At 47.1% G+C, this 26,796-nt stretch overlaps 1 protein-coding gene across 1 annotated transcript in view; it reads left to right on the top strand.

Moving 5' to 3' along the window:
• LOC142574760 (endothelin-converting enzyme 1-like) overlaps positions 1 to 25,743 on the top strand; it is a 102,780-nt gene extending 77,037 nt beyond the window's left edge. The window contains exon 14 of the mRNA XM_075683778.1: positions 25,399 to 25,743. Coding sequence (XP_075539893.1) covers positions 25,399 to 25,743 — 345 coding nt within the window. The remainder of the gene's footprint in view (positions 1 to 25,398) is intronic.
• Positions 25,744 to 26,796: the final 1,053 nt, after the last annotated feature.

Below are 26,796 nucleotides of genomic sequence, written 5' to 3'. Positions count from 1 at the left end.
GGGCCTACTTAATGAGCGGCTTGCATATGCGATCACGTGTTCGCGGTCACCGTATCGTTGAACTAGGATGGCACCATTACCTATGCCACTGGCATCCGTATGGAGTTCCGTCGGAGCTGAAGGGCTGAAGTGTTGAAGAACCGGTCGTGACGTCAGCAGGAACTTCATCTGACGAAAAGAAGAGTCGCCCTCCGAAGTCCACTCAAAGGGGGTGTCCTTTCGTAGCAGGCATGTCAGCGGATACGCAACGTCGGCGAATTTAGGAATAAATCGGCGGAAATAGGAACAAAGCCCCAGTAAACTACGGAGCTCCTTGACAGAGCGCGGTGCGCTGAAGGCTTCAACGGCTGCTGTTTTCTGGGGATCAGGGCGGATGCCATCCTTGTCGACGAGGTGCCCAAGCACAAGGGTTTGGCGATCTCCGAAGTGGCATTTCTTAGAGTTTAAAACTAGACCAGCGTTTCTGATGCAGTTCCGGACAATATCCAGACGCGAGTTGTGTTCGCTGAAGGTGCGGCCAAAGATGACGACGTCGTCGAGGTAGCACATGCAGATGTTCTCCTTCAAGCCGTAGAGAACAGTGTCCATAAATCTCTCGAAAGTTGCCGGAGCGTTGCACAATCCAAATGACATCACATTAAATTCGAAGAGCCCGTCAGGGGTTACAGAGACAGTCTTGTCCTTGTCGTCAGGATGCATCGGAATTTGCCAATAGCCGGATCGTAAATCTACTGAGGAAAAGTAAGAGGCGGAATGAAGGCAGTCTATTGCGTCATCAATACGTGGGAGTGGGTACACGTCCTTTTTTGTTACAGCACTCAAACGGCGATAGTCGACGCAAAATCTCCAAGATCCATCTTTTTTTTTAACAAGAATCACTGGAGCTGCCCACGGACTCGCTGACTCTTGTACGACTCCCCTTTTCATCATTCCGTGCACTTGTTCGTTGATAATCTGGCGCTTTGTTGGTGAAACACGGTATGGCTTTTGTCTAATCGGATTTGCCGAACCTGTGTTGATGGTATGGCGCGTTGGAGACGCAGGGATTTCTGGTATTTTGTCCTTCTGCGCAAAGTCGAAAACCGAAATGTGCTTCGAAAGCACACCCGGCGTTCACTCGCGCTGAGCGATTTGTTTACCATCGACAAAAGGGCCGTGTCCGAACTGTGGCCATCAGGTGCTTCCGGCACATCTGTAAGTTCAGCCACTGATAAGGATGTGTGATTCCTGGCGAAGGCTAATTTCATGCCGTCTGGTAGTATAACAGACTCCTTAGAACAGTTTACGGTCCATAAGCTAGTGCGTCCGCCTTTGATCGACACCACACAATGTGGCACCAACACATTCTTCTTCATACAGGTAAAGTGCATAGGTTCCACGGTAGCTTCGAAGCTGTCGGAATTGGTGCCGCAACAGACAACGGGAACGCAAACGGTAGATGATGCAGGTATGACCGTATCACCACAAACAGACAGTGTAGCTTCGCAATCTACAGGGTTCTCCAGGAGTCCAGATGGAATCCTACCACTTATAATACCTTCCCTCTGCGGCAGTCGACAGTGGCACCACACTCCCGCAAGAAGTCCATGCCGAGAATGACATCATGGGTCGACCGAGGAATAGTATAAACTCTGTCGTAATAACATGGCCTCCCAAAAACACGTCAGCACTACACACACCAATAGGTCGCAACGGCTCGCCATTCACTCCTCAGAACTTTGAATCTTCGTCCCATTTAAACAAAACCTTTCGCCCTAACACGCGTTTAAAAGAGACACATGACCGAAATTGTTGCGCCTGTGTCCACCAGAGCCATGACAGGGACATTATCCACAAGAACGCGCACTTTGTTTTTCAGCATCAACACAGGAGGTATTCCTGTCAGTAGCACGTCTCCAGCGACCTCACCTCCATCGGCCGCGCTAGCTAGTTTTCCGGTGACGAAGGGGACGTGGTGCGACGCAGCGGTGAGGGAGAACGGGGAGCACGACGTTGCGGTGGGGGTTTCAAACTCCTGTCAGATGCCGGGGAACGATACCGGGAGCTTCTCGGCCAATACTCGTCGCCAGATGATACGTGTGTTGGCCACGGGGCACCGTGTGGCCGTTCGGAGGGCCAATAAAACTCTGAGGGCTGGCCATACCAGGTGGTGATACGCTGGTTACAAAACCGCGATATATGACCCGGGACACCGCAGGAATAACACATCGGGAAAGGTCGAAACCTTGGTCGTACGTCGATGAAGCGGATATTATCATTTTCCCGCGTGTAGTGGGTTGGGTCGCGGCGTGTGACACGACGATATATCGGGCGTCGAGAAGGCGTGCGCTGAGCGCGTTGGTCATGGCGCGGAGTCGTCGGGCGTGTTGTCATCCTCGACTGTGGGGCTGCGCTGTACTGTACGGCCGCTGCGGTAACCATCGCTTGCCAAGGGGCCGAATGTGGCGCCGTCATAGCCTCACGTGACGTGTACACACCATGGTGGTCAGCAGTTGAATGCAACAACTCTTCGCGGCGGGAAAGTTCCTCGCGGACAATCTGTCGGATCGTCGAAGGAAGGTCGAGGCAAGGACTAGTGTCCACACTGGCAACCGTCGTAACGTTTGCCAACCAACCAAACTTTAGCGCAATCCGACGCATCTTGAGCGTTTCAAAAGTTCTGCAGTGCCGGATGACGTCTGAAACAGAACTGAGGCTCTCTTTCCAATTAGAAAATTGTACGCATCCTCAGCCACTCCTTTCAGCAAATTTCCAACTTTATCTTCTTCCGACATGCGAGCACTGACCACCTTGCACAGCTTTAGCGCTTCTACGACATATATTGTGCATGTCTCACCTGGTAGCTGCACGCGTTGCAACAGCGTCTGCTCCGCACGCTTATTTTTGGCGACTGAGTCCCCAAAACACGCCTTTAACTCGTCAACAAAATGTTCCCACTTCGTAAGCGCGTCCTCGTGGTTCTCGTACTACACGAGGGTGGTATCGGCCAGGGAGAACACCACATTGGTGAGCTGAGTGGTTGCATCCAACCCGTTGGACTTGCTCACTCGTTTGTAGTGGACGAGCCACTCGTCGGCATCTTCCTCCGCTTTGCCTCCGAAGGTGGGTGGAACTCGGTAGTATGGCAGTGCACTGCTAGGCCTCGGAGCGGCTCCTTCTTCTGGCATCTCGAAGACGGTCACGGCTGATGGCGGGAGGCCGGCAAGTCGACGGCTTCGACGAAGCTGCGGCAGTGACGGTTCCGTTGTTGTGAGCGGTACCCCGCACCTCCACCACTTTGTTGCGCGCGAAGGAGACCGTTTATAACCCTTACGGATGAAGGGGACCGTTTACTTTAGGTCGCGAAGGTGATCGCGAGAGCGGCCAGCTGGTTGATCAACTGAGCGTCGTCCTCTTCTTCCTTCCCCCACTCGGGACCGCAAGCACGTTCACTGGTCTTCGTTTTTTTCATGCGTAACAATATGCACTTTCAGAACGATGTAGTCTGCTCTGACATGTAGCTTGTAGTTGCGTGCTACATGCACTGCCTTAGATGCTCCTACCAGTACGAGTGTCTTAAGCCGTTTCCAGTAAATAAGTTGGCCCTTTGTCCCCCTGTGAATGAACCCCCTGTTCAATTCCTCCAACCTGCTATAACTCGTACTCATCAAAAATTAGCAACTTTCGTCGTGAAAGTTCGGACAATGGCATGGGCCCTCTTAGCCTCCGTGTGACGCCTCGGTAGCGTGGGCCAACTGCCCGTTCAGAGACGCACCGGTGGAGTGGGCTAGAGAGCAACCCTCAGCGTGACGCCAAACTCCGAGACCACGACCCACAAATCCAATAACGGTTAAGTCGACTCGCGCTCTTCGTGTATAACCTAGAGCAAGGCATTGAGAGAGAGAAAGGGAGGAAAACTTAGACTAACTACTGCCGGCATGGCGCACTCCTCGATTCACCGACGTAACGCACTCGCTGGAAACAGGGTCCAGCTGATTTCGGACGAAGGCAGAGGCGTCACATGTAAACACTGTCGCATACTGTTACCGCGATGCGCTAAGAAATGCGATACACCATTGCCGCATTCACGCTAACTCGGCTTGTGACCAATCCATTTTTCTTTCTGTAGTCCTACGTTCTGACAGCCGCGCTCTCACGGTTATCGGGGCTGCGCACGGCTGACGTCCGTCAACCTGACGTTAGCTGAAAGAGGGATGTGTGGCGCCCGTCCTCCTTTTCTTGCAAAACGACGCTTTCGTTGCATTTAATTAACCTTCAGTTTAATTAAGAGCATCACTTAGGCTTCGCTTAACATCGCGTGGGTTTATGTATGTTAAACTGACTACAGAAGCCGACAGATTTAGGCGGGTTTCTTCGTATGCATCGATGACGGAGGGAAAGTTTTCGTCTGTCCATGTAATACAAATTCCACTTGGCGCTCAAGATCCCACAAGACAACAGTTCTTCATGAATCGCGACTATATAGTATCGAGTGACATTTAAAAAAAAAAACACTCTTGTGCTTTACGCGCAACAATTGCGATCTTATGATGAGCGCCGTAGTGAGAGGCTACGGGTTAATTTCTTTCCATATGTGGTTCATCAACGTGCATACAATGAAAGGTAAACGAGCGCGTTCGCAGTCCACCCCCATCGCACTGCGGCCGTCGTGGCCGGGTTCGAACACACGACCTCGTGCTCAGCAGCGCAATGGCGCAGCCACTGGGCTTGACCGAGGCGTATCCGCATTTGTTTTAACAGCGACACATTACTATTTTACACGCGGTTCCTCCAAACGTTATTCACAAAGCCACAAGACTGAGCAAGTTTATATATATATATATATATATATATATATATATATATATATATATCCAACAACCTTCGCATTGCGAAGGTTGTGGGATCGTTCCCCACCTGCAGCAAGTTGTTTCTTCATCCACTTTCATTTACATTAATTTATCGTTTCTTTATTTAATTTATTAAGCACAAGCAATTTCCGCTATGTTGTCCTCAGTGTCAGTGTTTGTTCGATTCTTAATATATATATATATATATATATATATATATATATATATATATATATATATATATATATATATATATATATATATATATATATATATATATAATATATTATTAATAATAATAATAATATATAATAATAATAATAATAATATATAATAATAATAATAATATATAATATAATATATATATATAAATACATATATATATATATATATATATATATATATATATATATATATAGAGAGAGAGAGAGAGAGAGAGAGAGAGAGAATTGTCCCAGCGAACTTGAACCGAGATTTTGAAAAAACCTATGCGTTCTTCAGAACAGAAATCGCGTGGTTGTTAGTGTTTATCTGAACTTAGAGTACCATTATTTTCTCGTCTTCTTTTTAAATAATTAGCCGAGACAAATGAATTAACTGTTTAAATATAGCCTGAAATGTTCAGGCGTGAATAGGAAAGTTGTGGAGCTCCCTAAATATTGCCCAACACAGGCACTTCCAACGAGATAGACTCAGCGTGGCCGTTTTTATTCGGGAAAAACGAAAGCCCGCCGACATTAAAAATGACCCCGGGACAGCGCGCTCTGTGCGCCCGAATGCGCCACGATTACAGCGCTATCGACAACGCTTTGTAAAAAACATCGCTGGCTTTGACCCTTTCGTGCTGCCCACGACAGAGCTTCGCGTTGTGCTTGGTTCCGAGATAAGCGCCAGTGGGTTCGGGCGGCAGTTGAAATACAGCGCGGCTCCCGTTTCTGCGGCGATAATTGGACTCTCACGCTAGCAGAATGCATGCGGAGGTAAAATGAAAAGCTCGCGAGTTCGAATTTGGGAGGAAGACCCCAACAAGCAAACACGCATTATAACAAGCTTGATAACGTCGTGTGAATTACGCTGGCTGTCACGAAAGGAAGAATTGTAAAATGACACGAAAGGTTGCTGTTTAGTTTCCTGCCCATTCTTTGTCGGCAGAGAATTTGTAATTTCACATTACTTACGTGCATTTTCCACGTCGTACAAAAGTTTCACACAGATGGCTCTTTTCATGGATAAAAGTTGTAGAGATTTATTCACTGTGATGTCTGTCTAAAGAATGTGTTCAAACAAGTCGCCTTCTGCCACAATGCAGTATTGGCACCTTTTCAGCAGGTCCGATGTAGCTTTTTTGATGACTCAAGACGGTGTCTCACCGCCTCTGCCTTGAGCGCTTCTGGTGTAGTTGTAGGTTCGCGGTAGACTCGGTCTTTCACATGTCCCCACAAGAAGTCTAGAGGTGTCAAGTCCGGGGACCTTGCAGGCCATGCCACTGGTCCATGCCGCCCGACCCACTGGCGTTTGAAGGCTTCCTCAAGCCAGTCTCGGGCAAGGCTGCTGCTGTGAGCTGGTGCACCGTCGTGCTGATATATATAGTTTATAAACCTCTGCAATCTCTCTCTCTCTGTTTTATCCGTGGCTCGCTTCAGGAATTTTCCTTTTATAGTACTGGATTACACCCGTGTTCTTTTAAAATAGTCACCCATGTGACCACCTATGTTGCTACGCACTGCCAGACTGATCGATGGAACATCGGCGTGTCTGCCCAATATTAGAAAGGCCGCAACTCAGTGGCATCTAGCAAACAACGTCACGTGGGCAGTCGGTGAAAAGTTTGACATGCGTCTTTAGAGCAGCCCACACGTGCGTCTTCCTTTAACAACAAAGGGCATAACTTTGCCAGCTTGCACGGGGCAGAAAAGAGCACGTTTACGTTATATCTCTCAGCAACCTTTTTTACATTACGGGAGATGCGACGAAGCTACGGGATCACGTGCGTTTTGTGACGTTCCAACTGGGCTCGCGGCAATTTCTTATTTCCTTTCACTTTCTGCAGAAGGCTGCCACAAATTTTCGTGCCAAAGGCCGAAGGGCAGCCAGCGTTATTTAGACACCTTGCAAACTCCATGGCTGGAATTGGTAAATTGCAATATGGGCCATATGGTAATTAGTTAGAAAGGTCTTTCGCGCTTGTTTGTTAATTAGTCGATTATGCATTTAATTTCTTTTTATCCAAGTAGTGTCAGCCGCTCCGAGTAGGCCACCTCATAAACAAGTATTGTGCTATCTGCCACAGCCAACCATTAAGAATTATTTAATCTGATCGCTGAAACACCCTGTACATGAACCAGTGATTTTGAATGATGTGTCGGTGTGAGTGTCGGATTTTGAGCACAGCAAAATTAAGGGATTTAGTGCTGGTCAGGGCGGTCGTAACAGAAGAGAAAGATTGCACAGCGGGGTCGTTAGCGGGCAGATGACTAATGGCGTAACAGCAGTACAACAAAGCAAATTGCACAACTGCATTGCAGTCGCACTTGGCAAATGCCGCGATTATGCTAAGGCAGCGACATGAGTAAACAAACATACGCAGCGTTGAGCTGCGAGGGTAGATATTTAGTGCGTTAGGAAGCAAGTGTAAGTTCCTTTGAAATAATGAAGGTGCGATATGTAGCAGGTTTGCTGGGCACTGCTTTTACCACAGAGCCATGCAATACAAAACAACTAAAGATAATATTTCGACAATCATGAAGGGGATTCCAGGTACAGGCCTTCGTCCTGCAGTGGGCATAAAATAGGCAGACGATGACAATGATGAGACAGTGGATTCTAACCCGACAATTGAAGCCAGTCCTTCCCGAAGCTCACAGCTGTTTTGACACATGCAAAACGTTGACGCTGTTAATTTCTGCAGCCTAATCAATTCCTGCCAGTTTCACCCAGAGCAGAAAGTGTACTGTCAAAGAGCGCAGCTGTCACGTCTTTAGCATACGCGCATGCTTGAAGTCCCCGTTTACTCCTGATCACCGGATAAACCTGAAGCGATCCTGAAGGAAGCAAGATTTACCCCTCTATTCTAAAAGCAATGCCCAAGAAATCGCGCAAATATTGCATCTTAACTATCTTTAAAAATAACGAAACGCATTTTCTCAAATATGCTGCGTATCTGCGAGCCAGCAGTATTAAATTTCCCGATGTACAAATTGGGATGTCGCGATAGGAATTAAGCCAAGCAGAAGACCAATCTAAGAAAAATTTTGTCGACCCTTTCTTCACCCAGAACCAATGCGATTATTGGACGGCTGCGTACTCTGACAGAGTTAAGAATTGCGCTTAGTGCGATGCTATAGCATCAGACCCGGCGTCGGCAGAGACATACAACAGATCACGCAACTCTTAGGATGCTGGCACTAAGCAACGCGTGAGTTAAGTTTTAGTTCTTTTCTTCTTGAAGTCGAGCAAAGTCTCTTCAAGTTGATTATCGACGTTGATGAAGCAGGAGGCAGGTTGGAGGTAACAAAACTTGAAGATATATTGCAACGGAAATATTTACACAGCCAAATACAGAGTTAGCAAAAGAACACTGATGCAAAACACACAAGTAAACAGCGGCTTACTCTTCTAGTTTTTCTTAAGTTAGAGCCTAGGACAACTGTCACTACATACGACCAACCGAGTCTCACTGTTCTACCACTAAGTGGTTACGGCCCAGACTAGCATTGCATCGTACGGAGTCTTACTGTTCTATCAGGTTTAATGATTAGAGCCTAGCCTGAGGACCAAGCACCTCGTCTCGATTGTTATAGTTGGAAGAGACAAAGAAAAGGGGCGGTAGGGTCGTCAGCCCATCCCACGGATGCAGTTGCCAATGAGAGTTGAAAGTCTGCTTAAGCCACAACCCAAGGGGATGGCCCTACTCTCAAAAGTAAATGCATTGGAAAACAACCCTGTTTTCCTTCTTCCCACAACTTCGTTTCCCTCTCTTATTTCCACGTGGTCAGTTACGGCCTCGGCAAACACGCCAGGCACACACAATTTATTGAGGCCATCTCGCACCTGAGCGGCGTTTCTAGCCAGCAGGGGGCTCGGGCGCTGGTGTCCCAACACCGCGTACCGCAGTCCCCCTCAAGGTCTTTCCTCGTAGAAAAATAATGACCGCTGGCGGCATCCGGACTCGGTGTTCTTAAACGACGTTCTCCGAACGCGGCCTCCGCAAGCGCACCGCGCCTTCTTTGCGGCGCGCACTGCAAGTTGTAACTCGACACCAAGCGGGCTCTCCTCAGCGCTCAAAACAAGATGCACGTGGCTGCCGCCTGGATGCGTAGGGGCGTGGACCCCCGCTCCGTACGTGCAACACGTGGTCAACATTGCTTAGTGCCCCTAAACCTCGGCTGCGTCTCTAACCAGCAGGGGACTCAGGAGCCGGCGCCACAACGTCGCGTATACCGCCGTCCCACTCGAGGTTTGTCTGCGTGGACCTATTATGACCATCGGCGGAATGTCAACACAGCGCGCGTAAGAGCACGTTCTCCGAATCCGTTTTCCGCATCCGCACCGCGCCCCCCCGGCGCGCGCCGCGGCTCGTTACCCGACACCACGCGAGCCGTCTTGACCCCTCAGAAACAGAAACGGTTGCTGCCCGACGCGCTGGGGGGAGGGGGGGGTGGACATCTCCCTATTCACAAAACACATGGGCAACTCGCGGCTCTGCAAAAGTATATACAAAACAATCATGCAGCCCTACACCGTCCATTCTGCATGCTCGAGAGATGAGCGGCCTAACAGCGTGTAAGAGTGCGTTGGTCAGAAGACCTTGCGTAAGAGAGGAGCAATATTTCACTGACAAGGACGGGAGTTATTTATTTGCGTGGTCTTCGAAGCCAACAGCCACAGCTTCTGCTGAGAGGGGAACCTGCAGCGAACCACGTCGACGTCTAGAAGCGGCAATTTTTTGCAGCCCCGTCTGTTGCACTCGATGGAATTCAGCTTCGACAGCATGGCGGCACTGTAGCATTAGCATACCCAGGAATTCTGGACAAGCGTTTGGTTTCCTTTTTCGCCACCACGTGGCGTATCCACCTTAATGATTTGAAATTCGCGCCGTGACGTATGCCATGACGCACAACAAAAGAAAACATAATAAAAAGAAGCGCACCCTGAGACTGTTGCTTCACCTCGGTACTTGAAAACGAGCGCGCTCAAGTATCGGCCGTATCTGCTACTTGCCCGACTGGCAATGAATCGACGATTTTGTTAGACACCTTGCCAGACAGCTCGTTGGCATTCCGTGTGAGATGTCTGGCCGAGATAATGGCTCCCGCAAAGCTTCCCTTTGGTTTCCTTCGTTGTATTTTCCTATTATTTGTACACCACTGCAGCCGTGGGCTTCCATATAGTCAGCTTTGTGTTTCGTGGGTTTCCGGTAGAACCGGAATGATTGAATAAGAGGAAGCTTTAGCTAGGGCCTATGTTCGATGCCGGCCGCTCAAATACATGTAAAAGGCATGATTTTGTGCGAAAACAGCTCAATGACCTGAATGAGAATTGTTGCATTTAAGAGAGAACGTGTAGCATTTAAGAGAGAACGTTAAATCAGTGATTGCAGCAGAAATAATTTTGATTTAGGCCATATAGAAGTATTGACAAGACGTCGGAAATCAGTAAATCTGAAAAAAGAATAGAAGTACGAAGTTTACAAATCCGCTTGTTAGCATCAAAAACTGGTATCACATCTCTATATTGGAGCAGCTCAATCGGGCAAGTTTGACGTATGAATTTATGATGTATGTGAGGTTGTTACAATGCTTGTCAAGGTTTTGCGAATGCCACATTCAGGAATTAGTGGTGTACTTAAGGGTGGCATATGTTATATCATTTTCGTCCGCAATAAATGAAATATTAGGTGCAGCTTAGAGAATTACGACATTATATATTGTTGGTGAGGTGCGGGGTTGTATACTTCAGGTAGCGTTTCTTTAAATTTCGCATATTTTCAGAATTTAAAAAAGTGGAAGTTAGATAAAAATTCGTGGTTTCTGCAATCTCATTTTAACGGTCTCTTGTGAGTTCAACATAACTAATTAATTTCGGTGCAGTGATTGTGAGAAGAAACCATTGTTCATTTCCCATGTAGGAGCTAAAGCTTCCGGTTAGGTTCGATTTAGAATATTATTGCTGAAAGAAGAAGCAAGACGGGTAGCGTATTTACAGTATGGGGGCCGCAATTCGATGGGGGTGAAAATGCGAAAACACCCTTGTACTTAGATTTTGGTGTACGTTGAAGAATCCCAGGTGGTCGAAATTTTCCTGAGTCCTCCACTATGGCGTGCCTCATAATCAGATGGTGGTTTTGGCAGGTAAAGCTCCATAATTTAATTTTTTGTAAGTTACAGAATCAGGAGTAATTTACAGTAATTGGCCAAGACAATTACTGCAGTCTAGTTTCTGAAGCATTGTCTTCTTCAGTCCCAAGCTCCTGCTCATCTTCCTCAGCGTTGTGCAGAACTGTGTAACGTATTTCCACCTGGCATGGAAGCGCCATTCCGCTGATTTTTATGCTGAAACGGACTAGTAGCGTTTTAGGCAGCCGAGAAGTACGGCGTCATGGGATGCCTGGATGGAGCGAGTAGTAGGTGCGGTCGGAGAGATCTCATAGGTTACGTCGCTTACCTGAGATCGCCGAAGGACAAGATCCCTGGGAACATAATCGGCGTCCCGGTGACTAATGTCACAAATGCTTTTCTGCGTTTTCTAAGAAGCACAAAGGCGACGGTGAGCAACTAGGCATGTTTCTTGGGCTCGAGCAATTACATGGCGGGTATACTGAAACACGGGCTCTTGAGTAGTAGGCAGTATTGTAAAAAGGCAATACTGGATCTCGGCCGTACAAGGAATAAAATGGCGAGTAACCTATAGTGTCGTAGCGTGATTAATTGTAGGCGAATGTGACAAAAGTGAGAGCAATATCTGAATCAAGATGGTTTTCAGAAACACACATGGAGAGCTTGTCCGTTATTGATCGAATAAACCGCCCCCTAAGATCGTTCGTCTGAGGGTGGGATGCTGTACGAAGTTTATGTTTGGTAGAACAGGAGCGGAGCAAGTAGACCACAACTGTAGAGAGGAAGGAGCGACCCCTGTCGGTAAGAAGTTGACGAGAAGCACCGTGGTGAACATGATGTTGTGCAAGAGGAAGTAGGCTACGTCTGTTGGAAGGGCTCTGGTGAACCCGAACCAAGTTGTAGAATCAGTTGCGACGGCAGTCCATTTGTTGCATCAGCAAGATGTGGGGAAAGGGGCCAACAGTCGTACACCAACGCGATAAAAGGGTTCGGTAGGATTGCCAAGAGGTACGAGTAAACCATCAGTGAGAACAGATGGCTTCTTCTGTAGTTGACGCAACTCACAAGAAGCGACGTAGCGGCGGGCCGATCGGTACAGACCAGGCCGTAAGAATCGTTGCCGGACACGGTCGTACGTACTGATTCCCCGAAGTGACGAAAAGTTGGTAGATCGTACAGCTTGGACAGAAGGATCAACAAGAGAAGGATCACATGATCTAGATGTGAGCTTGTACATGATGCCACGTATACCGGATCTCAGCACTCTTCGGTAGCGAGGTCAGCGAAGCACATAGCGAAAATGCAGAAGCAGAAGCATAGCACACAGGAACATCAGGAGCATCGTCTAGGTGGTAGTACTAGCAGTTGGCATGTTGGTGTAAACTCGCACAAGCAACCGTGTACGAGTATTCCTGTAGGCGTAGCGCCCAGTGACCTAGGTGACCGGTAGGGTCTTTGAGGGACGAAAGCCAGCAGAGCGCATGGTGGTCTTTCGTGAATGTAAAGGGCCGACCATACAGGTAAGGGCGAGATTTTGCCACTGCCTAGAGAAGTGCAAAGCACTCACGTTCAGTAATGAACTAATTGCACTCATCTGGAGAAAGCAGACAGCTGGCGCAGGCAATGACGTGGTCGTGGCGTCGTTGACGTTCGCAAAAACAGGCACCGATTCCATGACCACTGGCATCAGTGCGGACTCCTGTTGGAGCAGTCTGGTCGGAGTGCGCAAGAAGGAATGGAAATGTTAGGAGAGAGATAAACTCCGAGTAGGCAGTTGCTTGTTCAGGACCCCAAGAAAATGAAACGTCTGCCTTCACAAGAGCAGAGGGCGGGTGACCTCCGCAAAATTGTGCATGCGGCGGCGGAAGTACGAGCACAGGCCCACGAAGCTCCGGATATATTTAGCACATTTGGCAAGGGAAGCATCCGTACGGCACGAACTTTGCCCGGGTCTGGGCGCGCAACAGATGAATCAACAAGATAACCCAGGATAGTAATTTGACTGCGTCCGAAGTGGCATTTAGAAGAATGAATTTGAAGGCCAGCATTGAGAAAAGCAAAAAGAATGTGCGAGAGGCACCCCAGGTACGTGGCGAATGCAGGAGCAAAAATCAAGGCGTCATCTAAGTAACAAATACAGATGGACCACTTGAGGTCATGAAAGAGTGTGTCCATCATGCGTTAAAAAATAGCTGGAGCATCACATAAGCTGAAAGGCATGACTTTGAAATGATATAAGCCATCAGGTGTTATAAACGCGATGTTCTCTCAATCTATGTTGTCAACAGCAATCTGCCAGTATCCGGAACAAAGATGGATGGAAGAAAAGTACTTTGCACCGTGGAGGCAGTTGGAGGCGTCATCAACGGCTGGTAGAGGATAAACGCCTTTCTTGGTGATTTTGTTGAGGCGCTGGTAATCCACGCAGAAGCGCCAGCTGGCGTCCTTCCTTTTAACTAGAACGACATTGGACGCCCAAGGACTGAATGACAGTTCCACGACTTCTCGAGATCATGTTCCTGACCTCCGTTTGAATTGTTTGTCGTTTGTGCAAGGACCATGACATGGTCGCTTGTGAATAGGGTGTGCGTCACCGGTATCAATACAGTGGGTGGTGAGAGAGGTCTGTCCTAACGGGCGACCCAAGTAAAAAATGTCGCTGAACGAGGAGAGCAGGTGGCATAACTGGTCGGCGTGGTGAGGCGAAAGTTCGGGATCAACCATGTTTGTTAGGTGAGGAAAGACAGCCGGCAAAGAAGACGTCAACAGGAGATGGCGTAATATCAGAAGTCAAAGTTGAAAATTGCGAAACTTTAGTGAACCGTCTACGAAGCTGGTCGCTCATCGCAGAGATGCACGCGCCTGCATCTAGCAGAGCAGTGAAGGGACACCATCTACGTACACATCAAGTAAATCCGTATCCGTCGGCAAGGTCAGTAGAGCAATTGCAGTCGGGATCGTTCTAGCAGCGTCACTCCAAGGAGCTGCACCCTTCAGTTTCCCGTAGAGCGCCGGTACATGGGCGAAGGAGAACTGCAAACAGGGAGTGAGTGAGACAGAGGTCGTCGTGGTGAAGGTGAACGACTCTGCCGTGTAGATGAGGACGCCTTAGTAGAGTTCGATGGCTCTATGGAATCTTCCTGTACTATACGAGTACCTGGTGACCGGTGGTAAGGTTGGAACGCAGATTGATATTGGGATGACGTCCAGGTATTGCGGTAGTGAGGGGAAATGTGGCTGCAGCGCCTCGGCAGTTGCAACAAATCGGCCGATCTATGGAATCTATGGCTCTATGGTTCTCTATGGTATATATATCCATATATATATACCATATAGATGTTCGCTATTCCGCTGGATTGCGAAAAGGTCGAGAGGGGCACTGCCGTCACGAATGAGGGACCGTAGGAAAGGCATAGGTGTCCGATCGGTTGACGGAACAGACAGTTTGAATTCCAAGGTTACTCAACTGGTCGCGACGACAGACTGCACAAGGGAAATCGTCCGTCGAGAACATTACCGACTGTGACAATATTATCACTTTCTGAAAGCGAAACCGACGCAAAAAGGAAAAAAAATATTAGAAGCCATTCCACTCTGTGAAGATGGATGACCAGCTAAGCTCTAGCACATCACACAGGATTACACAAGCGGTCTTGTATTTATTTTCACCACTCTGGAAACGCTGCCAGTCGAAATTACAACACGAGAAGGGCACCCCATTCCGAGGGTGAACTCAATCAAAATTTTAGGACTTCTAATCAACGCCAAAGGCTGTAATGCAGAAACTCTAAACAAGCTGAGCGCGCAGGCGAAAAACATACCAAGACTCATAACTAGAATCGCAAGCAAAAGGGGGGGACTCAAGGAGGACAACCTACTCAGGGTCTTCCAAGCTTTCTTTATCAGTCACATTACTTACACGGCACCGTACCTCAAGTGGAGCAAAATTGAAAAGAACAAACTCGACACACTCATCAGGTCCGGCGTCAAAAGAATACTCGGTATTCCACAATCCGCTAGCACATTAAAACTACTTGAACTTGGAATTCACAATACCACAGACGAATTAATTGAAGCACAGTTTATTGCACAGATCTCCAGGCTTTCGTCAACTAAGCCGGGAATCAAAATTCTTGATGAAGCTGGTCAACTCCCTATGCAGGCTCCGCTCAACCGACACCCCCTGTCTAAATTAGCCCGTGAAGGTATAAAGGTCGAGCCCGTGCCGAGGAACATCCACCCAATATATAACGAAGGTCGCAGAAAAGCGCGGGCTAGAGCCATCCTTCGACGAATAGATTCTTACGGGGCAGATGCATTCTTCGTTGACGCCGCCAAATATGGCAGCGAAGACAGGTTTGCAATCACGGTCGCTGACGCGCGCGGAACGCTTATCAGCGCCGCATCAATCTACGCCAAACACGCGAACGAGGCGGAGGAAACCGCGATAGCCTTGACTCTTCAAGCCGCAAAAGGCCCGGCGTCCATTTTCTCTGACTCGCGCACGGCTGTCAGGGCTTTCTCGTCCGCTCTAGTTTGTAAACACGCAGCCAACATCGTTAACAGATGCTTTCGTATTAATACGCGAGAAGAAACTGCAGGTCATATCAACATAGCATGGTTCCCGGCACACATGGACGATGCAACTAACCGAGCGGGTTGCAACCCTAACGAGTGGGCCAACTGCCTGGCGCGTGAATTCACGAACCGCGCCAGAGCTAGCAGTCCGGCTCTCCCGCAGGATTGCCCCTTCAAAGATAAACTTACAACCTTTCACGAAATTACGTCACATTACAGACAAAGCAGGAGAAAATTCCCTCCCCCCAGTCCGAAAATGAACAGGGCTCAGGCTGTTACTTTCAGGCTTTTACAGACGAGATCGTACCTCACCCCGAGAGCGCTTAGTTGGATAGACCCGAACTTTCCGCAATCGTGCTCCAAATGCGGTCACGCGTGCTGCTCCTTCGACCACATGCTCTGGCTGTGCCCGTACAACGCGGGCTCCGACTTTCATAACGAGTCCAAGTGGGACGCCTTGCTGAAGAGCTCGGATTTCACAAGCCAACTACAGGCCGTCCAGAGGGCCCGCGACGTCGCGGAGAGTCACCATCTCCCTGTCCCGTAGTGGGTGGAGCCACCAACTTGATCGGGGAGCCTTCGGGTGCCCCCTAATCAAGTTCCTCAGGACACTCTAATAAAGTTCTTGTCACTGTCACCACTTGGTAATGGTAGTGACGATAGCCTTACTGTGATTACTGTGATATATACGGGTTGGTCCGGTTACAACCTCAGACAGATGTCTTGGCCAAAGTAGAATCTATGCACGACCATTGTTGGTTAATTGAGTTACTTCGAGTGGTGTAGCACTCCAAACCAAATTCTTCATGCACAAACTCAGTGAACCATTTATTTTCTGGTTTTCAAATGCCCACATTGAAGTCTTCAATGATGATCACAAAGGTAGTGTCATCGCAGCTAACCAATGCAAAGTGCGTGGTAATGAACTTCTCAGTACCACACTTAGGTGTGCCTGAATATACATATATAGACAGTGGATATCATAATTTCGTCTTTCGTTTGTACGGCAGACACTGCACTCCACAGTCGGTGCCTCTCTCCTCTTACGAGTCATGTTGTATGGTTGTACATACATTTCCGCCTATGCATATGCGGCAATGCCTTCTGCGCGTGAGACCATGTGCGGTTCACAAATGATTCCAGCATGCCCATCGACGGGAAACAATGCATCTTTATTATTATTATTATTATTATTATTATTATTATTATTATTATTAGTAGTAGTAGTAGTAGTAGTAGTAGTAGTAGTAGTAGTAGTAGTAGTAGTAGTAGTATTGGCGGAGCACTTGAAGCCTGCTTCACCTCCGCCGCGTGACAGCCCGATACTTCGCAACCTCCAGGATCGGCCAAAATTCTTGCTCCCTGACACGACAAATGCATTTCGGGGCAGAGGTACACAGCTTCGCTGTGAAAGCGCCTGTACAGTCAGTATTGCCACCCTGTATTTTGTCTCGATGGCACCATCACCATCGGCACGGTCCCGCTAGGAGCTACTAGCGGTTCGCGTTCGTTATCTTCCTTGCGTCTTGACGGCGATGACGCGCTAAATCTGCACTATCATTGCGTCGTGCACCCCTACTTCGCCAAAGCCAGCTTTCGGCGGCACACGTTCGCTTTTGTATTGACATCAGGCTCGGTTTCCTGGCGTCATTAAGAATAAGAACAGCTGCCTGGCGGAAATCAATGCAAAATTATTATGGTGCATTGTATCAAATACAGTAGCGCGCACGTGTGTGTTAGAACAAAAAGTACTGAAGTATTGGAATGAGTGCTTTGCGGAATATATCTTAACTGGCTATTGTTAACACATAAAGAAAAAAATACCACTATTTTTTTTCTAGAAATATTGCTGATATACGTATGCAGTCAATGGAAACATGAGTTCCGACCTAGTGCCCGTGGTGGAAGCAGCCCCAAACCGCACGGCTACATTGGCAGACGAAATATTGGTTGATTAGGGTGAAAGTCTAAAGTGGCTCGTTGCAATGGCTCATACCGGAAAGAAGAACGACACAATCAGGAATGGCTCATACCCTCGTAAGCAAGCAAATATGCAATGGCTGAATATGAATGAAGAAACAAGAGGAAAAAAGAACGAAGGAAAGAAAGAAGGAACAAAAGAACGAAAGAGAAAACAAACAAAGACAGAAAGAAAGAAAGAAGGAAAGAAAGGAAGAAACGAAGAAAGAAATAGAGAAATCTTATTTTGTTGTAGCGCGAGCTGAACAAGGTCAACAGAAAGGCACATCTGACACACACAACGCTAACTTTCAACAACAGATTTATTTCCCATTCTCGTCGCAATATATACACCCTCGAAACGTCATGCAGCCCGTGTGTTGTCCTTGTTCAGCTTGCGCTACAACAAAGTAAAATAAGCCGTACCAAGAAGCCGCTATAGCGATCCTCATCGACAGAGAGAAAGTAAAAAAAAAATCATGAGCCAATCCACTCCGTGAAGGTGGTTGACCAGCGAAGGTGTTTGGCACAGGAGACCGAGGTGACATAATTTTGAACAAAAGGAACAAACTCACTTATTGTCCTGATGGGTCGTCATTATTTCCCTCGCAACTGCAGTCACATTCTTTGATAATGTCAAATAGATGCACGTACGCCGCTGGGTTGTCGGTTGGGCCGGATCAGTGTGGCATCGCAAGGGATATATCTGCAACACGGAACGCGTAACCGCTCCCTTTTCGGTACCCACACATACGCAATGAAATCACCGATGACAACAGAGGCAGTGTCATCGCAGCTAATTCACGCAAAGTGAGTAGCCATGAACCTTACGGGACTATGAGTCGTTACATTTTTTATTGCTTACTGGGGTATGAACCATTGCTCACGGGGGTATGAGCCATTGATGATGGCATTTTTCGACATGCTGTTTTGTATGTCATATGCGTGATTAGAAAGAATTTAGGCACTGTTCGCTTCACTTTGCTGAGTGTATGTAGCCTCTGCCTTACGGGGCTATGAGGCATTGCATTTTTTGCTTGATCGGGAGTTTTCATATTGCTATACAATTTTGTCACTGACACTTTTCACCTAATTATAATATTTTAGAATTTGATTCATTAATTAAGGCTAATTATCTAATTATGCCGAAATAAAAATAAATATCTGAGTATCTTCAAGCGATGGCAAACATTACGTTGAGTCTGTACAGGTACGTTGCATTTGCATGTATTTAATGTTTGGCTCAAGTTACGTGGGACACCCTGTATATACGCATAGGTATATGCGAGAACATTGTGCGCGCTCCCGATTACATATATGAGCGTTGCTGACATCAGGCTGGGTTTCCTGGCGTCATTAAAAATAAAAACAGCTGCCTGGCGGAAGTCAATGCAAAATTATTATGGTACATTATATCTAATACAGTAGCGCGCACGTGTGTGTTAGAACAAAAAGTACTGAAGTATTGGGATGAGTGCTTTGCGGAATATATTTTACCTGGCTATTGTTAACACATAAAGAAAAAAATACCGCTTTTTTTCTAGAATTATTGCTGATATACGTATGCAGTCAATGGAAACATGAGTTCCGACCTAGTGCCCGTGGTGGAGGCAGCCCCAAACCGCACGGCTACATTGGCAAACGATATATTGGTTGATTAGGGCGAAAAAATCTAAAGTGGCTCGTTGCAATGGGGGCTCATACCCGAAACAAGAACGACATAATCAGGAATGGCCCATACCCTCGTTAGCAAGCAAATATGCAATGGCTGAATATGCATATACATTGTTTGACTATGCGTATGACTTGCTGTTGAATTGACACCATGTAATTATTCGTCTTTTCATTAAACATCATAATTCCCGATTTCTCTCTGCTAAACTTAAGGCCTAGGCTTTTCGCTGCGTAGCCACAAACATTCGCTCGTGTATAAATCACATTCATTCTCGATAGTGGCAGAATGTCGTCATCACACATCATTCCGGGAACCTTCTGTTGCGCGATTTGTCAATTACTCATGCAAGATAAATCAGTCCCTAATTCACTGTTCTGATTCCTGATGACGCCAGAAAACCAAGCCTGATGCCGCGAACGCTCAGAAATCTATTAGGGAGAGCAAATAATGCTACCACACACCTTTTGTGATGTACCGTGGCACTGAGGCATTTCTTGAACAATGTAAGAGAATACATTGTAAAGACAGAGGTGCATCCTTGGATGCGTGTGTTCTAAGTTCATCAACTTGAATTGCACCAAGAAAACCTGTCCGAGCATTCGCACCTGCTTTATTAGATGCCTACTGCACTATCATTATACAGGTGGTCTTTTTTAACGGCACCAAATTTTAAGAAATAGATCAATGTAAATCTTCCTGACATTATTATCATTAGAGTGTTCAGACGGTAACCTCCGGATACGGAGCAAGTTGAACAGTTGTGTGCGTAATTCACGAATGTATGTTGATTATCTTTTAAATAATTGATCTTGGGTGGCTAAAGCGAATGAGTAGTTTGGAGCCTGCCTTCGACATTGTATAGTTGAGCGAATATATGCTTATGAAACATGATCCTGTAAGAGTAAGAACAAATATCTTGCAATTAAGCGCTCTCTGAAAGCCTCGCTGACGCGGAAAGAGGTCGAGGGTAACGTCGACCTGACCGCTTCCAGCCTTTTGAGATCTTGTCATGAAAGACACGGCTCCGTGAGCATGTTTCTTGCGGCCAGACGACTGTCGATTTTTATTCACATTGTTTTTTCCGAACGCAAGCCGTTTAAAGTTGAAATGTCAATATAGCAACAAACGTGCGCTGCCGAAAGCTCGCTTGGTCACCGAAACGATACACGATCGAATGATAGTGCAGATTTTGCGCGTCATTGCCTTCAAGACATTGCGCTGCCACCGACGGAAGCAAGATAACGAAGTTGAACTGCTTGGCAGCCTCTTGCGGCATTACTGACATCGCAGGCGCTTTCTTTTTGCAGTGTCATTCGTAGTTGTCTCGTGCATTTAAACAAGGGCTTTAATGGTCTCCACATCGCGTTTGTTTCCAAGAGTAGGTGTAAGCAGGAAAATGTTCGCTCACACCCGCAAACATGCAAATACCCTCGCACACACACACACGCACTCTCTCTCCCTGGCACGAGCACACACTCTCTTCCTCAAACGCATTCACACGCCCTCTTCATCGTGCCCATCGTACGCACAGATATCCATGCGCACACAAACACGCACAGTTATGTCCGCAGGCATGCATGCTGAAACACGAACAAGCACGGTCGCACATGTGTACATTCACGCGCCGCCATGCATGCGCCGAAAGCACGCAAGCGCACACACACATGCACTAACACGCAGATTCAGGCATGCACACACGCCGCGAACGCTCACACACACATACGCGCACTCGCGTGCAAGCATATGTACATACGGAGGCACTAGCAGGCGCACACACTCTCCGCTGGCACGCACACTCACGCACACTATCTCTCTCCCTCGCGTATACACACGCTCTCTTTCCCTCGCGCGCACACACATGCTGGAAACAGTGATAGGTGAGCGCGACAGTGATTATACGCCGGCTGTGCGAGACTGATAACACAGAACTTAGTTTAAAGGAAAAAAAAACTTTAAAAGAACTTATATTCTGGTCATGCAGTACAGTTTAACAAAGGAAAACATCGCAGCGTAGTACGCAACGTCCGCTTTGTCTTGTCACTAAACAGCGTCTCTCTCTTTCTTCTCACACAAACACAAACACACACACACACACACACACACACACACACACACACACACACGCGCGCGCGCGCGCGCACACACACACACACTCTGTATCCCTCGCACGCAAAACGCACTCTCCCTCACACGCACGTACTCTCTCTCCATCCGTCATACGCATACACACACACACGCGCGCACACACACACACACAATACGCACGCACAGATATCCATGCGCACACAAACACGCACACATTTTTTCGCAATCCTGCATGCTGAAACTCGAAAAGCACACGTTGGCATGCGTACACGTACACACACGCCCACGCATGCACCGCAAGGGCGCGCACAAGCGCGCACACACGCAGGCACCCACATACGCTGTGAACGCTCACACACGTCGCGAACGCTGACACACGCATACACGCACTCGCGCGCATGCAAACGCAAATACGGAGGCACACGCCCGCACACTCATACACAGAGCGAACATGCGCATAGAACCATACCCAGGCACGCTCAAGACATGCACATGCATAACCACTCTGTACCATCTCGGCTGCTTCTCAAAAGCCTGTACGTGCAAACAGGCTGCATAACACTCCCTCTACCAATACCTTTTCAATGTCAGCTGTAATAAATCGCTTTAAGGTTTAAATTTGGCGCTTTTTTAAGCCAATGTGCCCTCTGGCGGGAGGGTGCAAAACGATTTTCTCCTGTCGTTGGACTTCACCGCCCCTGTATGACTTTCTTTAACTGCTTTAACGTACCACCAATGTTCCGACTAAGTGCCAAAATGCATATGTTGCTAGAAGGGACTACCCTCTTGTTGTCGTCGTTTGAAACTTTTTGACCCTCGCCCTATATTCTGAAATATAAATTAGAAAAAAAAAATTCCCATTGAGTCACACTTGTGCGTTGCTGTGAAGTTCCGAAGGAGAATGTCCAGAATTCCTGGACATGTGGGTGAGACAAAGGGCCATCTCGAGGCCCCGTCCCGGCAGTTCTTCCATACTATGACTTGACGAATGGTGATGCTGCTCTTAGGTGGCAGCTGGCACAATGAGGCTGCAAGCAGGGCGATTGTGTAGCGATGAGGTGTTGGATTGATGAGGTGTCTGATTGGGGGCGCATACTCCAAACTTTCAGAGTGTTTCTGAATCAAGCGCAAATCATGCTTAACCTTTCCCATATGCCATGTATTCAATCTAGCGTTTGCTTCCAGCTCGTATCCGGATATATTAAAAACAGCCAAATTCGTTCCCGTGTACAAGTCCTGATATTCGAACCAACCAGAGAAATATAGGCCACTTTCTGTTCTGAGTGTGCTAAACGCAGCTATTGAAAAACGAATTTCCAAGATATTGAAACGATTTCTAAACGAAAACAATGTAATTTGTCCGCAGCAGCATGGCTTTGTTCCGTCCAGATCGACATCAACTACGGTCCTAACACTTTGAAAATTAATAAATTCTGCATTTCATCATAGCAAACTAACTATAGGAATATGTTTGGATATAGAAAAGGCATTTGATGCCGTTTCTCAATCAATACTATTGCAATAACTTGAAAGTTATGGCGTTACAGATGACTCCGTAGAATATTTTTCCAACTATTTATCCGCACGGAAAGAAATGGTTGTAATGGGGGTGATTATTATTCTACATGCAGCACAGTCACGAGCGGAGTTCCACAAGGTTCTGTGCTCGGTCCCATTTTATTCTCGTTGTACATTAATGACCTGCCTAATACTTTTCAAAACTCAAACGTTCTAAAGTTTGCAGATGACGCAGCTTTATTATTTACAGGAGACACACTCTCTGCACTACAAACAGATGTGGTGTGTGTGTGTGAAAACTTTTATTGCAATGAGGTCCGGAGGCTCGACTTCTCAAGCCAAGGCGGGCCGCTCCCACTTTGGCACTGTCAGGCCAAGCCTTTCAGCGACATCGTGGGCCCTCTGGACGGCCCTTAGTTGATCCTGAAACAATGGGCTTTGAATCCTTTTCTCCCACTGTGTCCATTCTTCATCGAGGTTGGGGAGAGTCGCGGGACACCCCGCCAGGCCGAGTTATCAAGAATTTCGTCGTGGTGTTTAGAAAACAAATTAACATTAAATAGCAATAAGACAAAATATGTAGTTTTTCGATCGAGGAGAAACAATGTTGACACCAGTCAAGTAAATATTACGTTAAAGAATAGCCCCCATCCAAGAAGTTGATTCGTTTGAATATCTGGGCGTCATATTGGACCAGCATATACATTGGAAAGCACATATCAATAATGTTTGCAAGAAGGTCGCATACGATTGTTACTCCCTACTTAAAGCAAAGCAAATCCCTTTACTATGCGTTTTCCCATAGCCCTATTAGGCATTGTTTAGAATCACGGGGCGTCACTTGCGTGACATACAACCTTCACAAAAACTATAGAAAAGCGCCTTGAAAATAATTAGCGCTTAAAATTATACCAGTGATACGCTTAATCATATTTTCCAAACACAACATGTGTTATCGGTTAAAGCACTATGTAATCACAAGATCTCAATTTCAATGAATAATATTTTGTGCACTAACTTTCGTATTTCACGAAACGCGTTTTATTTGCCAACTCGCAGTACTAGACATGCTTTAAAAGGTAACCTCAACTTACCATAGTGTTACAATGTATACGGCTAAAGGTTAATTGAATTCAGTGGCACAAGAATATGGAACATTTTATCCCTAGATGTTAAAAGCGCACGTAATTTGAAGCGGTTTAGCAAAATCCTTTTTCTTTATAATCAGAATCTTCTAATTACTTGTATTGATTATAAGGAGTATTTTCAGAATGGTTCTTGTCTGTTATAGATCACGGCGTGTTCCGGAATAGTATGCTGTGAAAATCTGCACCTGACCTGTCTGTTATAATTTGACACTGAACCGGAAATTAGCCTTCCCTGGCTATCGGCCCAGCTATCTGTATAATCACGCTTATGTGAAGAAAAATAAAGCACTTGCACTTGCAAAAAAAAAAAAGAAAACGACACAATCGAACCAGTGCACCTCCGGTACACGAACGAGTAAGCTCCAGAATGCAAGGTCAGCGCTATCACGGCAGGAGAGATAATAAATTGTATATTGTTTGAGTACAACATAACCCCATAACGTCGTGCAAGAACTGCTGTTACTGGGCCCTGTGACCAAGTTCCTAGATTGCCCCCGATGTTCGAGAGCTTTAGAATGAGTCAGAAACTACTCTACCCGCTTTCTATATAGATGTGTTCATTTTGATTTCTTTTCCGATCTAGGGATTTCACTGCGACATCAATGTTACCCTATTACACCCCGGTTCGAAGACAGCCCTGAGGTATCCATATCTTCTTGCATCGCGATTACTCCAGAAAATAATCAAAGGTGAATCGGACGCCGACCAAAAGCATTAAAAGAACAGAAACCAAGGCGTTTCGGCTCTCATAGGGAGGCCTTGTTCACAATGAAAGTAAAAGAAAAAGGGGGGGGGGGCGGGTGGAGATTTTCTAGAGCGACTTTGATATTTTCTAGAGAGACTCTACAAAATGCACGAATTGCCCTTTTGGCTCATAACAGCTCCGTCGAAGAATTTCACTGTTCCCACGTACGCTTCAATGTTTCTCGTGAGTGCAATTTTTCTCGGTGCTGTAAGGCTGTGTTACGGAAGGTCCAGCGGCCATGCAAGCGCAAAGCAGGGCACGGATTATTTAATCTAACGATTCTATCGCAATGGCATTTATGTTCGCACTTAATCAGCTGTCAGAGCGGTGCTCCACCCGCGTTATCAACATGATCAGCCGGCCGTGAACGGCCGATGATAAGAGTGGCATAGATTGGAGTAACGCTACAGTTTGCCGACCAATTTTATCGGTATAAAGAGCATACGGAGCAAAAATGTATGGGGAGGGCGGGAGGCGGGGGAAGGGACTTCCTTGGTACTGAAGCGCAGACCTTCTTCCCCCATAGGCGCTGCATCGCTTCCACGCCGAGTCGCCGATCGAGTCGCCCGATTCCGCGATCCTGGCAGATTTCATGGGGCTGCTGGCGGCGCACGCGGCCTTCACGGATCTGCCCAAGGAGGAGCGCGCTGTGAGGCTGCACAGGAGCCCACTGAGCTCCGATCAGACCTTTTACGCTTTCCACTGCGCCAAGCTGTGCGAGCTGAACGGCAACGCGAGCAGTCAGTCACGACAGGCGACTGCGCGGCTGCGATGTGTGGTACCGCTGATGAACTCGGAAGCGTTCGCTGAAGCGTTCGATTGCCCAGCCTCGTCACCCATGAACCCTTCAAAAAAGTGCTCTGTTTGGTGAATAAATTTAGCGTCTTTTCTCAGGGTTTCTCGTTTTCTAATCAAGACAAGGACGACGAGCGTATATGGCGTTATCAAAGAGAGGCTTTATTGCCTTTTAATACGTGAAAATCAGAAGCTATATATATATATATATATATATATATATATATATATATATATATAACGTGTGCAACTGACGGTGGTGTTTAACCGTCGGTTGCACTTCGCACCTCGAAGAGGCAGGACGTATGTCGAGTGATCACCTGAACAAGTTGCAATGCGGTGGAGCGCGTTTTAATCATGGCGGGTCTTGATGCTCGCGCATTTCTCTCACCTTTAAGACTAAATGGTCACTGATATTGTTTTACCGCGCTTTTGCGCGTTTGCCCCGTCGGTTTCATAGCCTAGTAATGTGGGGCGGTCGTGGAGAGAGTGTAATGGTGTACTGGTCTGATTCCGAAGCTGGCCTGAAGAAAAGTGGGGTGATCCCGGACACTGTCTAATTCATGTTCGCGTGGGTCGCGCGGGTCGCGTCGTGGGGTTTTCCGCGTCGTCATGATTTGCCGGGCAGGCACGCAATCGCTGTTCAGAAAAACACGTTGCAGAATTCAGTTAGCGGCTTCACGAAAGCTTGGCTTCACATGGATACAAAAATGGGCGTTGGACCTGCATAATTTTTTATTAAGAAATGAACACCGTAGCGGCTGAAGCGTCAGAAGGAACAGAGTCGGTGACAATCTAAGAATGCTGTGGAATATGTACGTACCGCTGTCGCACTCAAAGATAATTTGTATGGATGCGCCAGCCAATTACGTTCGTTTATTTCTGTGACATGGAACGCTTTCGGTTTTTCTACGGGTATTAAGGCGACTGATATCAGCGTACAGATGTATCTCTGTGTCACTGGGTTTTGGATGAAATCTAAACGCCGTGGCAAGATTTATGTTAGATAATGTGCCAGTGCTCAGCCAATATTTTAGCTAGAAATAATGAGCTTAAAGTTGACAATTAGCCTAGCATTTACATTAGCAGAGCAATAGCACTTAATCTGTCACTTTAAGAAGGCTTAGCA

Source organism: Dermacentor variabilis, chromosome 3 (genome assembly GCF_050947875.1).
Source record: "Dermacentor variabilis isolate Ectoservices chromosome 3, ASM5094787v1, whole genome shotgun sequence".
Taxonomy (NCBI): Eukaryota; Metazoa; Arthropoda; class Arachnida; order Ixodida; family Ixodidae; genus Dermacentor; species Dermacentor variabilis.
This window is presented reverse-complemented; position numbering and strand designations above follow the sequence as displayed.